Source organism: Marmota marmota, unplaced genomic scaffold (genome assembly GCF_001458135.2).
Source record: "Marmota marmota marmota unplaced genomic scaffold, marMar, whole genome shotgun sequence".
In the NCBI taxonomy this organism is placed as follows: Eukaryota; Metazoa; Chordata; class Mammalia; order Rodentia; family Sciuridae; genus Marmota; species Marmota marmota.
The window spans coordinates 30,035,641-30,051,031 of record NW_025999977.1 but is presented as its reverse complement, the minus strand read 5'-3'; the positions used below and the strand labels follow the sequence as shown (position 1 = coordinate 30,051,031).

Sequence of the window (15,391 nt, the reverse complement as noted above, 5' to 3'; positions counted from 1 at the left end):
TTTTTTTGTCTATATATATATATATATATATATATATATATATATATATATAATATATTTTTTTTTGTGTGTGTGTGTGTGTGTATGTGTGTGGTGCTGGGGATTGAACCCAGGGTCTTGTGCGTGCTAGGCAAGCACTGTACCAACTGAGATGTATCCCAGCTAACATAAGCTTTTTATATCAACTTTAACTATAATATTGAAATATTCTTTCTCTTGAGTTAAAAATTTTATTTCTGTATACCTATATTCTATTATTTATCTATCTGGAGTTTATATTTGTCTTGTGGTAAAATGTACATAAAATTCACCATTTCAACCATTTTTAAGTGAGATTGGTGGCATTAAGTACATTTCCAGTTCGTTGTGTAACCATCACTGCTATTCATATCCAGAACTCGTGCATCAGCACAATCTGAAACCTGTACCTAAATAATAATTCCCCATTTACCTCTTCCCAGTCCCTGATAACCACTATTCTTTTTTCTGTCTCCATCAATTTGACTATTGTTGGTACCCCACATGAGGAGACTCAGACAGCGCATGTCGTTTTGCATCCAGCTTACTTCATATAGCATAATGTTTTCAACATGTATCCACATGGTAGCTCATATCAGAATTTCATTCAGGGCTGAATAACATTCCATTATTTGTGTATGTCACCTTCTGTTGATCCACTCATCTTTGAGGGACATTTGGATTGTCTTCACCTTTTCACTACTGTAAATAATGCTGCTGTGAACATTGGTGTACAAGCATCTCTTCAAATTCCTATTTTCAATACTTTTGGCTACATAACTAAGTGGAATTGTTGGATCATATGGTAATCTTCACCCACACTTACTCTGTTGTGTGTGTGTGTGTTGTTTTATAACAGTCACCCTAAAGAGTGTAAAATAGTACCTCATTGTGTTTTTTAGTTATATTTCCCTGATGATTAATGGTAGTGCTTATTAGTCATTTGTATATCTTCTTTGAAGAAATATCTATTCAAGTCTTTTGCCCATTCTAAAATAAGTTTTTTGTTGTTGAGTTACAGGAATTCTACACATTCATATTCTAGATATGAATTGTCAGATATAAATTTACAAATATTTTTTCCCTTTACATGGGTTGCATTTTCACTGTTTATAGCATCCTTTGAGGCACAAAAGTTTTTGATTTTGATGAAGTCCAACTAATCTATTTTTTTGCTTCTATACTTTTGGTATCACATCCAAGAAATCCCTGTCAGATAAATCTGAGTTCATGAAGCCTTTCCCCTGTTTTCTTCTAAGAGTTTTATAGTTTAAGCTTTTATATACAGGATAGTGATTCATTTTGAGTTAATTTTTGTATACGGTTTAAGGTAAAGGGCCAACCTCATTCTTTTGCATGTGAATATATCCAGTAAGAGCTTAAAAAAAATTTTTTTTAGGTACTTGGGGATTGAACCCAGGGATGCTTTACCACTGAGTTACAACCCTAGTCCATTTTATTTTGAGACAGAATCTCACTAAAGTTGTGAAGTTGGCCTTGAACTTATGATCCTCTTGCCTCAGCCTTCCAAATCCTTGGGATTATAGGCGTGCACCATCAAGTCTGGCAAGAGCTTAAATTTTTATGTAGTTTAGTCTATTTAGTCAAGTATTAGTATTTTAGCACATAATATTATGGACACCCTTCTTCACCTTTCTGATTCTTTATTCAGAGATGGATGTTTGCTACAGGAAGACTTAGAAAAAGGCAAGAATACAGGTTCATGAAAAAAATCAAATATGTACATATTTTCAGCAAAACTGCCCATTTAGGGAGAGAAAAATCCCCCAAAGAACCATTTATAAGGTAACTTTAATATGAAATATTTCTTTTATGGCTTTTGTTTGTTTGTTTTTGGTACTAAGGATTGAACTTAGGGGCCCTCAACCACTGAGCCCCAGCCCCAGCCCTATTTTTTTTTGTATTTCATTTAGAGACAGGGTCTCACTGAGTTGCTTAGCACCTCGCTTTTGCTGAGGCTGGCTTTGAACTCTTGATCCTCCTGCCTCAGCCTCCCAAGCCACTGGGATTGCAGGCATGTGCCACTGCACCTGGCTCTTTTATATTTTTAATGTTTGTAATGGCATATATATTTTTGTGACCAAATTGGATATTTTTGTAGTAAAGAATGGATTTCCAGGTAAACAAACAAACCGAACATTGCATTTATGGGAAATATATCAGAAGACTCATTCACTTAATTTCCTGAATTGTGGATCATATGTATTCCTGTAATTATTTTCTGTGCAGTTAAAATCATACTGTACACATCAGTTAGCTTTTCTTTTTCATTTACTCTGAAAACATCACATCTAATGACTGCCGAGTATTTCATGATTTGGATGTACTATATACTATGTGCAGAGATCATAGCTCCATTTCCCAGTGTTTGTCCTTTTAACCACATGGCACAGGGATCAATTATCCAGTTATCATTAGGGTCCCATTATTTTGTACCACAAAGCACAGCAACCTCAGAAAGTCTTTTTAACAGTTTTTGCCCAACCCTTCCAAATGCATTGTCAGGTCACCTGTATCTGTGTCCTATCAGGATTCTGATTATGCACATACCCATACTGCAAGGTATAAGTTGCTAACACTGTGTGTGTGTGTGCGCAAAGTTCCAGATTTGGGGAGAATTAATTATTTGTCCCCTTTCCCTTCACTTCCTGCCTGCCTGGGATGACTTCTTTTTTCTTAGCACTGTCTCTGCATCCTCTCCCTTTAATTCGCAGTTGACACTTCCAGTCTCTCACCAGCTACAAGAAGTTTTTTTCCAACCACTTTAGCCCACATTAACATCTCCCTCCAGGGAACTGTCTGCACCTTCATTTTAGTTCTTTATTGCCAGCCATCTTGTATTATTCTGTTGTTTCTTTTACTTTAGATCATAAGAACATGAAGAGCAGAAATGCACTTATAATTCTTTTCTACTCCTGTGGGGCAAAGTATGTGAAAAAGTCATCCAATAAATTCTAGCTGAATGGAGTAGAGTTGAAATGCCAAATAATGTACTGACTAAGAGGCTAAAGTGAGATTTTTCTTTTCAGAAAAACAACACAACACTTAGCATCCGTCCAATATCTCAAGCAAGAATTTAAATTCTATCAGTTTATAATCATCTGAATTGGATAAAGTAGGTTAAAAAAAAATCACTACTTACTCAGAATTCGTGCAAACCCAAAGTCACAGATCTTGATTATTCCTTGCTTGGTTATGAGAATGTTTTCAGGTTTTACATCTCGGTGAATACACTGGAAGACAATAGTTGATTATTTTTCTGAGCCATAATAATGATCAAGAATAAATCTTAACTACTAGTATATTGATGAACAAGTAGCCTGTGATATAAAAACAAAGATTCCCTTCATTTTTCTAAAAGAACTTAAATTGACAGCTTTTACTTAAAATCTTATCATATAAAAGAAAAAGAATATCCAAATGTTGCTACATTACTGAAGAAATTTAAATTACAGTTGTATATGAAAACTGTATCCATTTTTTGGGGGGAAGAAGTGAATACTATACAATTATTTCTTTCACTTTTTATTGCGTCTATTAAAATTGCACTAGGTAAGACCCTAACTGAAACTAGATTCCATGGACCTGTAGTAAGACCTGTGGCCACTTGAGAACAACAAAAGAGGTTGAATAATTATTGTGGATTTGAGAAAATGGAAAGGCATTTAAATTATTTTTTAAAAAGTTCACTTTTTAAAATTTGAGTGAGAGTATTGTTTTTTATCCGAATCAGGACACTTGCAAGTGTAAAGGGAGCTCTGTAAATAACCATGCCAGGAGGACAGGCGCAGACCAGAACTGCCCTGGGTGAACTGTGATGTACAGTCGCCTACTTAGATCAGAGATCCCAATTTCCTCTGCAATGAGCTGACTGGGAATGATGGGGCAGCCCTCCTGAGATGTTGGCACAGTGCCGGGGGAGTCCCTCCCAGGAGGGCAGGACCCCTCTTGTGAGGCATTCTCACCTTGGAGAAGCTCTGCTGTTCTTTTTAAATATGTAGCGACCTTACAAATTTGCTGTAGATCACCCTAACCCTTCCTGCTGAACATGAGAAAGCTAATCTGGGGACTTGGAGGAGGGCAAGCGAGTGCACACATCATGAACCCAGGAGAGGTCTTCCACATTGCAGAGGTACTGTGGCACATGCCTATAATCCCAGTGACTTGGGAGCCTGAGGCAGGAGGATCTCAAATTCGAGGTCAGCCTCAGCAATTTAGCAAGGCCCTAAGCAACTTAGAACCTGTCTCTAAATAAAATATTTTAGGAAGGGGTTGGGGATATGGCTTGGTGGTTAAGCATCCCTGGGTTCAATCTCCAGATCCAAAAAACAAAGCAAAGCAAAACAGAAACAACTGTGGCCCTACTCTTCAGAACTTCTATCTTTTCAGATCATTTATTTCCCCCAAATAAAAGAGGTAAAAATGATACCACTCTTCTACCACTTGGCCCCCATCCAGAGCTCTGTACTTTTCAAAGCACTTCCACATGAATTATTTCATCCTTGCAATAGTCCTGTGATTGTTGGTAGCCACTGACAGTCCACTGAATAAGTGCCACAATCAACTGTGTCTGCCTCACTTCTCTGCCATGCTGCTAGTCTCTTTAGGTATTTGTGTCAAATTGACAATTCTGAAATCATTTTGCTTCAATAACCACTACCTAGAAAGAGAAAAAGCTAAAGCTTAAATTCATCTTAGGTCACAAAAATGGCAGTGGTGGACCTGAGGTTGTGGCTCAATGGTAGAGCACCTGCCTTCCATGTGAGGCACTGGATTCAATTCTCAGCACCACATAAAAAATAAGTAAATAAATAAAATAAAGGCATTGTGTCCATCTACAACTAAAAAAAAAATTTTAAAAAATGGCAGTTGTAAAAGAAGCTTGTTCCTTTGTAATCTTAATTACTGACACTGTTTCATAATGTGTACTTCTAGAAGTTAGAAGAAACATTTTTGATCTCCTAGGACCTTAGGTATTAATCTTAAAAAAATACATTATTGGACAATAAAATAAAATATTTTTGATATGCCACTTTTTTTTTCTTTTTTTTTTTTTGGCGGTATTGGGGATTGAACCCAGTGTTGCTCTACCTCTAAACTACATCTCCAGCCTTTTTAAATTTTATTTTGAGGCAAGGTCTCAATAAATTGCTGAGGCTAGCCTCTTGTGATCCTCCTGCCTCAGCCCCTGAGTTGCTGGGATTACAGGCATAGACTAACTTTCTGAGTCAGCAATACTTAAAATAGTTGGTGATTTATAGAACAGGTGTATCCCTCAAATGACTTTATATAGAATTCTGGAGTTTCTAGAGTATGTGTGACATTACAAAGTAAATGTAACTTATATTGATATTTGTTTGTTGGCCTATTTACATATTTTTTGGATCTAATGCAGACCATGTTGAAATTTATAGCAAGTATTTTTCAATAAAAAAAAATAAAAGGCAAACAAAATATTAGTGTGTCCCAAAGAAACAGAAACATTTATTTATATAGCCATAGGTAAGAGAAACTACTGATAAAAAGATAGAATATTGAAGAAAGAGAAAAAATAAAAATGTTTGAAACAATAAGAATCTGAAACAGTAAGAATCAGAGCATGGAGGACAGAAACACTCAGACACACAGTTTTCGTCTTCTCTATTGCAAAGCCACACTCTGTACAAGCTCTCTTCAGCCAGCTTTTGTGCAGTGCCTCTTGCAATCAGCTTATTTTCCACCAAACAAGAAGAAACATGCAAATTTCTTTAACAGAAGAATTTTAATAAACTTGGGTTTCATAGGCATCTTATGTGTGTGTGTTGCTGAGGATTGAACCCACAGCCTTGTGCATGTGAGGCAAGCACTCTACCAACTGAGCTATATCCCCAGCCCTTTATATGCTCAGGTTGAGTTATTGTTGGTTCACAAGCTGGCAAAAAAGAGGAGTATCATGTTATTTTAAACCTGACATTCAACTCAAAGAATAATTTCTGGAAGCATCCATTCCAGTAACTACTTCTTATATGCCAGATTGAGCAATAAATAATTTTCTATAAACTGAGAAGGTGGTTCTCTATGACCAGGCTGTGGGGGTGGATGGTTATTAGCCATGAGAGAGAAAACAGATGCCTCCTTGCTGACCCACCATGGGTAAAAGCAAGATGCTGATGGATGCTGCAGTTGGGCACCTCCATGTCTCAGATATCACTGTGGTTTTGCTATCATGAAATAAAGTTCTTCTTCTCTAACCAGTGAATCAGATATAGATCTATGGATTCACAATGAAGTTAAATGGATCACTTCAGCTATCTCACACTGGCAGTATTAGAAAGTAAAACAGAACAAAGTATGTATTTTCTCAAATCCAGCACTTCTCAAAATTTAATATGCACACCAATCATCTGGAGCTCTTGTTAAAATGCATATTCTGAGTCAGCAGATTGGAGTGGGCCTGAAATTCTGCATTTCTGACAAGCTCTCAAGTGATCCCTATGAGCCATTAAGTGGCAAGGCCTCAATTCCCTTACTGCTTTAACCTCCATTGTCTTGATAATAAGGTGCACTCCTTGGGAGTGAAAGCTGGATGTCTTCAGCAATATTACTGGGTCAAATTGCCTTTTCTGTAATTTTGAGAGCATCATTAGAGTGCCTCTAAAAATAAAGACTATAAAGGTTTTAGGTGTATTATGGTAACAGCTTATATATGACTTAAGAATTTTTCTTTCTCTTTTCTTTTGGGTACCAGGAATTGAACTCAGGGACACTCGACAACTGAGATACATCCCCAGTCCTATTTTGTATTTTATTTAGAGAAACGGTCTTCACTGAGTTGCTTAGCACCTTGCTTTTTGCTGAGGCTGCTTTGAACTCTAGATCCTCCTGTCTCAGCCTCCCAAGTTGCTGGGATTACAGGCGTGTGCCACCATGCCTGGTAAGAGTTTTTCTTTTGCATGCATTTTAGTTAATAGTTAAAAAGGAAAAGATAGATATACAAAGGCTTACCATTGCATAAGAAAATCCATAATTTCAGAAGTAATTTTCATCTTGGAGGAGGAAAGTTTTGACAAAAACTATCCATTTTTAAAAGAGATCATGGATTATCAATGGGAAGTTTTCAATATTTTAAAGCTTAAGATATAGAATGTATTATTCCAAGCAGAGAAACTATGGCAGTCTCATTGAGTTATAATAATGTTTGGGTCCTCTGGCAATAGTGAGTGACAATCAGACTGACTGAACGACTAATTCATCCATCCATTTATTCAACAAAGTATTCATTGAGTACCTTTTATATAAAAGATCAATGCTAAGCACTAAAGAGACAAAGACAAATCAGCCTCACATGTTGCATTACTCTAGGTCACAGGAAAGTGTCAAGTTATATAGGGAGATATAGCACAACCACTTATAGTGAATAGTATTTTTTTAAAAAAAATTTTAGCTACCCACAAAGTTCCTGCTGCAACCTTAGGTGAACTTGATATCTCCTATAGCACAGTAGAAAGCAACAAAAATATGGATTCAATTCAGTATTTTATTTTATTTGTACTGAGGATTAAACCCAGGATTGCTTTACAACTAAGCTACATCCTCAGCCCCTTTTAAAATTTTTGTTTTGCAACAGGATCTCACTATGTTATTGAGGGTCTCTCTAAATTGCTGAGACTGACTCTGAACTTGTGATCCTCCTGACTTGCTGGGATTACGGCTGTGCCCACTGTGCCTGGCAATTCAGTGACATGTTTATGAAAAATTTGAAAGCACAATTTGCATCATGAAAAACAGGTTTCTGCATGTTATGAACGCATCTCTCTACACCAATAGGAGGCTTTTGATTGATTCTAATAAAAACGTCACTGATTTTCTTAAAACTAAAGAAAGCTTCCCTAAGTACTGACATTTAATTCAATGATCTTGTATTTTATTTTTCAGCAATCCTCGACTACCATGGTAGACATTCTGCTGGCATCAAAACTGACCATATGGTGCCTTAGCACTCTCTTTGTCTAGGCATTTACTCAAAAGGTCTAGAGATATCTTCTATAAGCTATCATTCTAGCGCAGGATCCAATTTGAGTAAGGGCCCAATGGCCTGAGATGGGAAAATTTAAGAATTTAAGAGAACAATGACTACAAAGGATCGGAAACATCAACTATATAAAAATTCATGTTTATAATGATGCCCCACAACCTTGCCCTGAAAGCCTGTCATGGTCCATCATTGGAGATTGCTGAGGTACTTACTCAGCACTCTGAATATTGACACATAAAGGAAATCATCACATATCCATATTGCTATATTTTACAATAGCCAGAGTACGTAAGGGTAAGTTATTTTTCATAAATCAATGATAATGCAGAAGGAACAACAGAATTGGAAAATTAACATCTCTTAATATTAATGAAATACTAGATGCAGGCAACAATCATCACTGGATGCTAAACCATCAGGTGAAAAGGCTGACAGGGCAAATGCCAAAAGAATGGATCAAACTCATAACTCCGGAGCCCACTGATCAGTATCAACATTGTCAGAAGCTGGACAACCAGCCACTACATGCCTCATGATGATTCAATAAGAAGTGTACCATGGGCTGGGGCTGGGGCTCAGTGGGAGAGCACTTGCCTAGCATATGTGAGGCACTGGGATCGATCCTCAGCACCACATAAAAATAAATAAATAAATAAAGGTAATGTGTCCTTCTACAACTAAAATAATAATAATAATAATAATAATAGAAAGAAAGAAGTGTACCATACCACAAATGTGATATTCTTGTCTAAAAAATACAGAGCCCAAATATGACAAGGCTCTAGATAAAAATACCCACATATAGGAAATACAGGGGGAAAGAACAAATTAAATTGTATGTAGGAAACAGATGGCCAAAATTATTTCTATAACACAGCAGTATCCAAAGTGTGGTTCTCGTACCTGCTGCTTCAGTATCATCTGGGGAAATGTTACAAGTGTACATTCTCAGGCCTACCACAGCTTTCCAGGTCATTCTGATACCTGCTCAAGTTTGAAAACTGTGGTTCTAAAAAATTAATGGCATGGAAAATTAAATTTAAAAAAAAGGTAGGGGATGGGGAAGTGTTGATGAAAGACTTAAGAGAAATAATAAAAACAAAATTGAGTGCCATGGTGGGTGACATTGCTGACACCCTGACAAATTATTTTAACTCAATTTAAAAGTAATCATGGGAACCATTAGTATTGCAACAAAATGAAACATGAAGTTTATACAAACTTTTAATTCATGAGAAATTAGTCACATGATTCTTAGAGAAATGGAAAAGGGCCATGGATAACGAATCCCTTTTCCTCAGATCTGTAACTTTCATTTGTTTTACTGTTTTGGTTCTTTCCCTCCATCTTTAGATCTTTGGATAGATCCCTGAGCTGTTTAGAAGAAAAGAGTCATCAAGAAGATATTAATAAATATTTTAGAAAATGTTACTTACATTATGTTTATGACAGAAATTAAGAGCTTGAAGTGTTTGCCATAATACACTTTTGATCACTCCATCAGCAACTCTGGGGGAAAGAATTAAAAAGGAAATGAGAATGCCAGGCATGGGGTTCCAGGAGCAAAGGCTGGGAGTAGAAATGGAATGAATAATTTTCTTTTGTAGTTTGAAATTTTTACATCTGTCAAATGATACATGCTTATCATGAAAATGTATAACTCTAATCTGTTACATGAAAATAGTTGCTGTAACTTACGGAGGCTGACTCTCACTGCATTTACTCTTTTTTTTTTCCTGGTCCTGGGAATTGAACCCAGGGGTGCTTTCCACTGAGCTACATCCCCAGTCTGTTTTATTTTTTATCTTGAGATAGGTTTTTGCTAAGTTGTTTAGGACTTTGCTAAGTTGCTGAGGTTGACCTTAAACTTGTGATCCTCCTGCCTCAGCTTCCTGAGTTGCTCAGATTACAGGTTTGCACCACCACGTTCAGCCTGCATTTACTTTTTAACTTTAATTTTAAATAAAAACATTCAAATGGTTCAAAAATTTTAAAGTACATTCACAAAGTCTTCTGACACCTGCCTAATTACCCATTTATCTTCTGCAATTCCACCCCACTGCCTGGCTTCTTTCAGAAATGAGGTACAAATCTTAACATGTGCGCATATATTTTAGTGGCTGAGGAAGACTCATTTTATGTATTATAATGTACTTATTCCCCATTGATGAGCAGTTAGGTCGAGCCAATTTTTATTTCTAGAAGCACTTCCATGAACATCTGTAATCATCCATCTTGTTGCAGTTGTACAATTATCTTCTTAAAGTAAATTCCAAAATATGGCATTTCTGTAACTAATCATAGGCACATGTAGAGAAGAACTTCAGGCAGACCTGACACCTGGCTTTGCAGAGAAAAAGGTAAATTTGGAAGAGGGACTTTGAATTCACTCAGCTCATTTGGTGATACATACTCAAGCACATGCTGGATTCGTGGTGCAATGGCCAAGCATCTGGTAAGTGGGGTGGTTTACAGCCAGAGAGGCCAGGGAGAGGAAAGATCTCATGAGAATGGGAGGCTGGCAGTGATCATTGCTCTGTGTAGAAAACACTGGAAGATATTACGGGCAGGCGTAATTTCCATGGGGGACTTGGGGATCTGGGAAACCTGTCTACTTCATATAACCATCTCTACAAATTGTAGCAATTGCATTCACTTTAACTTTTCTGTTGGTGTCTTTCCATGACTCACCATCCCTGTCCTGTGATGATGCCTTCACATTTACACACTGCCAAGCTACCCTCTCTCTAAGGAAGGTTATACCCATTTAAACTCCCACCAAACATCTGTGCAGATAAGTCCCCATTGCCTCATTGTCTTGCCAACATTTAGTTTTGCCAATGTTATGTTTGCCAATCTGTGGTTAAAATAAAATGATATTTCATTTTGGTTTTTATTTGCCTTTAATTAATTTTTAGTGATGAATAAATTTCCTATGATTATTGGATACTACAGTTCTTCTTTTGTTTATTTCTATTTCATGGCCTCTATCACTTTTTGGACTGCTCTGTTTACTCTTTTCTTATTCATTTACAAAGACCCAGTGTAGATCAGTCTATTATATATGCAGCACATATTTTTCTCAGTGTATTGTCTGTTTTTCAACCCTGTTGATGCAGATGGGGTTGTTGTTTGCATATTTCAAAAAACCGGAAACACAAGGGTTTCAAAAGAAAACTGTCTACTGTAAGGATTTTTCTAAATTAAAAAACCTTCATAATTATATAATACTTCAATTATATCCCTCACACAGACTTAATATTTCCCCATATTTGGATAGTTAAATCATATATTTAGGTCACTTTTGAATTTATGCAGAGGTAGCTGGTTTTATAGGGTTAGGAGACAGCCTGTGTGTACCTCAGTTACAGCACTAATGACAAGATGCCTTCACATGAGGCTGAAGTATATTTGGAGAAACCAATGTAGGAAGGTGTTTTTCTCAGAGCAATTTCCTTATCTTGGATCACAATTATGGTGGCATGTCCTTGACTCCAGTTCTCCTATTTATTATTCTGAAAGCACTGAATTCTCAGTATTAAACCCCTTTTCCACTTGAAATGTCTAGTGCTGTTTCCTCCAATGAATTTTGATATAACTTTATCCTTCTCCCCACTTTACCTATGGCCAAGCCTTAAGCAACATTATTTAAATATTTTGATAGGAGGTAGAAAGGAGAGTATAGCCATTTTGAGCCCTGGGAGAGGCTGCCAGAGTTCAAATCCCAGCTGTGCTGCCTCCTCACTTTATAACTTTAGGTAAATTATTGCAGCTTCTGGGTTTTCCCATATGAAAGGGAAATGTCATTCCATAAGTGAATTGAGAAGTCTGTCTTCTAAATATCTGGGCTTAAACACTCACATGGGCCCAGAAGATGAGAATCTGAAAGATGAGGCCAATAAATGAGGCTGAGACTCCTGCAGGAAGACAGAAGAGGCCTCGAAGACAGAAGAGGGAGCCTGGGGCAAGCAAGGAGGCCAACTTGGCTGGAGCATAAGTGAGAATGTGCTCAGGTTTCTCAAGTCCTGCAGGCCTCACAGATCTAGAGCTTGGTAAGGAATCTGTATTTTACTTTAAATTCAAAGCCACTGAGGGGAGTCAAGCAAAAATCTAATCCAGGTTGGTGAATGGATTTCCAGGGGCAAAGTGGATACAGGGAGATTAATTAGGAGGCTAATTCAGTAATCCGGTGAGATCTGGTGATTTACATTAAGCTGACAGTGGTAGAGAAGAAGGCAAATGGACTTCAGTTTTAGGGAGGGACTGGCAAGGGTAACCTACGGCCTTATCCGTGTAAAAGACGCTGGGTAGGATCTAAGAGAATACAGGAGGAGGGAACCTGGGGAATAAGGCAGGGCCTAACATTCAGAAGCTGTTATAACCCGGATTTCTAGTGTCAATAATGTGGAATCAAGCATGGATGAATTGGATAGGGAAGCCCTGCGCTGTTGCTATGGCAGGGGTGTTTATAGGCTTCTCACTGGAAGTGTCACAGTGGTCAGTGAGCTCAGATTCCAAGAAGGTAGGCCTCACGACTGGCAAAGCAACATCTCTATGAAGTAACAACTACGCACAACGAACACTGATCTTGCAGAGAGAAGACAGTTATCAAAGGAGTTGAGCTGCACAGCGCTCAGTCCAGGAAGACCACGCTGTGACACCATTCAGCACACACAGCCTTTTCCAAAGTGTTTTGGAGAGAAATAAAACCTCCAGAAGAAATCAATGGATTCCATGTTTAAATATTATGTTTTGGGTGAGTGTGAAAACAATACTAAAAGCAATAATGAAAGCCTTAAAGTGAAAATGAGACATCGCTGTTCAAGACCAAAGTAAAGGCATTGGGAATTCAGCCTGCACAGCCCAGAGACAACTCTCTTAGCCCCTCCGCAGAGATCTAATGCCCACCTCAGAACTCTCTGCATTTGTTTTAGTTTGTTATAATTTTTAAACTTGATTTCATTATCATTACCCCAGATGAACCGGGTTCTCAGTGAACCCCCATTCTCCTGGAATAAATGACAATCTTGTTTTTAGGGGTCCACCAGGCTTTTGATAATTTCACTTTTATTAACCTCCCCAACTTCATTTCCTACCACATCCACACAAATATTCCAGCCAAGCCTGTTAGTTTCTGCTATTCCCTGAATGTGCCAGGCTTGTTACCAGCTCCAACAAAAGTGAACTGTGAATTAATTCACCTTTTAACTGTTTTATAATTTTATTTGAAAGAATATACATGCATTTACTAGAATACTGAGAAAATTCAAAATTAACTTCAATTACACTTACCATTCTGCTCTATTAACTCATTTTTCATAGACCATCTCATGAACATTTCCCCAGGACACCAACTATTCTTCTACATCATTCTTTTTTGCCTTTTTTTTTTTTTTGAGATAGTCTTTCTTTCTTTCTTTTTTTTAACGCGGACACAATATCTTTATTTTATGTGGTGCTGAGGATTGAACCTGGTGCCTCACACATGGTAGGCAAGCGCTCTACCTCTGAGCCACAACCCCAGCCCCGAGATAGGTTTTTCAATGTTGTTAAGGCTGGCCTCAAACCCATAATCTTCCTGCTTCAGCCTCTACAGTAATCCTCCTGAAATTACAAGCATGTGCCACCATGCTTGGCATGCAGCATTCTTTCTCACGGGCTAGATGAATAGTGTACCATTGTATGGATATACCAAAATGCGTGTAACTAATTCCCCCCACTCCTTTTATTTAGTGTTGGAGGTTGAACTCAGGGCCTTATGCATGTCAGGCAAGCATTCTGCCACTGAGTTCCACCCCCATCTATGACCAATTTTTTTCATGTCTTCATTAGTGCATTATAGTTCTACACACTATTAGGGTTCATTTTGACATAATCATACATGCATGAAATATGATCTGCCCCACTGCGGCCTCCAGCTTCCCCTTTCCCTTCCCTCCTTGTTCCCCTCCCTCTACTCTAGTGGTCTTCCTTTTATTTATTTATAGTTTTCTTTAATTAGTGCTCTATGGATATTACATAAAGGTGAAATTCACTGTGGTCTACTTACATATGGACATAGCATGATTTGGCCAATTTCATTCCACTGTTCCTCCCTTTTCCTGTCCCCCCACTCCCTCTTCTTCAATCCCCCTCCTCTGCTCCATTGACCTTCCATCTGTTTTCATGGAATCTCCCCATTGCCTTTTTTCCTAATCAGTTCTTTCAAAAAAATTTTTTTTTCTGTAGTTGTAGATGGATAGAATGCCTTTATTTTGTTTATTTTTATGTGGTGCTAAGGATGGAACCCAGTGCCTCACATATGCCTCACAAGTGCTCTGCCACTGAGCAACGGGCGCCCCTCCCCATCAATTCTCTATTAGAAAACTCAGGGCCAATTTTTATTATACATAATGATATATTGAATATTCATATGTATAATTATTTGTCCCTATCTGAATATTTACTTACTGTGTATTTCTCTAAACAGAATTTCTTGATTGGAGGATAAAAACAGTTTAAAAAATTTCAAACACACTTCCAAATTGTTCTCCCAAATAAACTCTCTTGAACTGAGAATGACAAAGCAGGTTCCCTAATTTCTTTTTTAATATTTATTTTTTAGTTGCAGTTGGACACAATACCTTTGTTTTATTTATTTATATGTGGTGCTGAGGATCGAACCCAGAGCCTCGCATGTGCTAGGTGAGCACTCTAGTGCTAAGCCACAACCCCAGCCCTTCCTAATTGTAGATAATACTGAGTATAATGATTTTTGAAGAATCTTTGCCAAATTTAATAGATGAGAAATGATCCTTCACCATAAACATTTTAATTTCTTTGATTGATAGGGAGAGTAAACTTTTTTTTTTTTTTTTTTTGAGGTGGGGATGTGATGGTCATCCCTTCCTCCTTTTAAAACATATTTTCTTTTCCATGTCCACTAGAATGAAAGCTCCACAAGATTAGGCTACTTTTTTGGTTTGTTTGTTCCTAGCTCTGTCTGACAGGTCCACAGTATTCACTAAATCATTTTCGAATGAATATTTTTTTTCTAATTGGGCGTTAATCTTTTCATATATGAAATTTGTTTATTATGGCAGTTTAACCAATTTGGCATTTCTTTCTTTTTTTTTTATATACTGAACTTTATTTATTTATTTTTTTATTGTGGGTTGTTCAAAACATTACAAATTTCTTGACATATCATATTCGGCACTTTGATTCAAGTGGGTTATGAACTCCCACCTTCACCCCATACACAGATTGCAGAATCACATCAGTTACACATCCATTGATTTACAAATTGCCATCCTAGTGTCTGTTGTGCTCCGCTGCCTTTCCCATCCTCCACCCTCC

At 37.4% G+C, this 15,391-nt stretch overlaps 1 protein-coding gene across 3 annotated transcripts in view; it reads right to left on the bottom strand.

Annotated features, from left to right (window-relative positions):
* Positions 1-15,391, bottom strand: part of Cdkl4 (cyclin dependent kinase like 4) — a 57,055-nt gene that overhangs the window by 19,663 nt on the left and 22,001 nt on the right. For all 3 annotated transcript variants that reach the window (XM_048804509.1, XM_048804510.1, XM_015479737.2), the window contains exons 4-5: positions 9,490-9,562; positions 3,182-3,272 (exon numbers count right to left, since the gene is read on the bottom strand). In XM_048804509.1, coding sequence (XP_048660466.1) covers positions 3,182-3,272; positions 9,490-9,562 — 164 coding nt within the window. The remainder of the gene's footprint in view (positions 1-3,181; positions 3,273-9,489; positions 9,563-15,391) is intronic.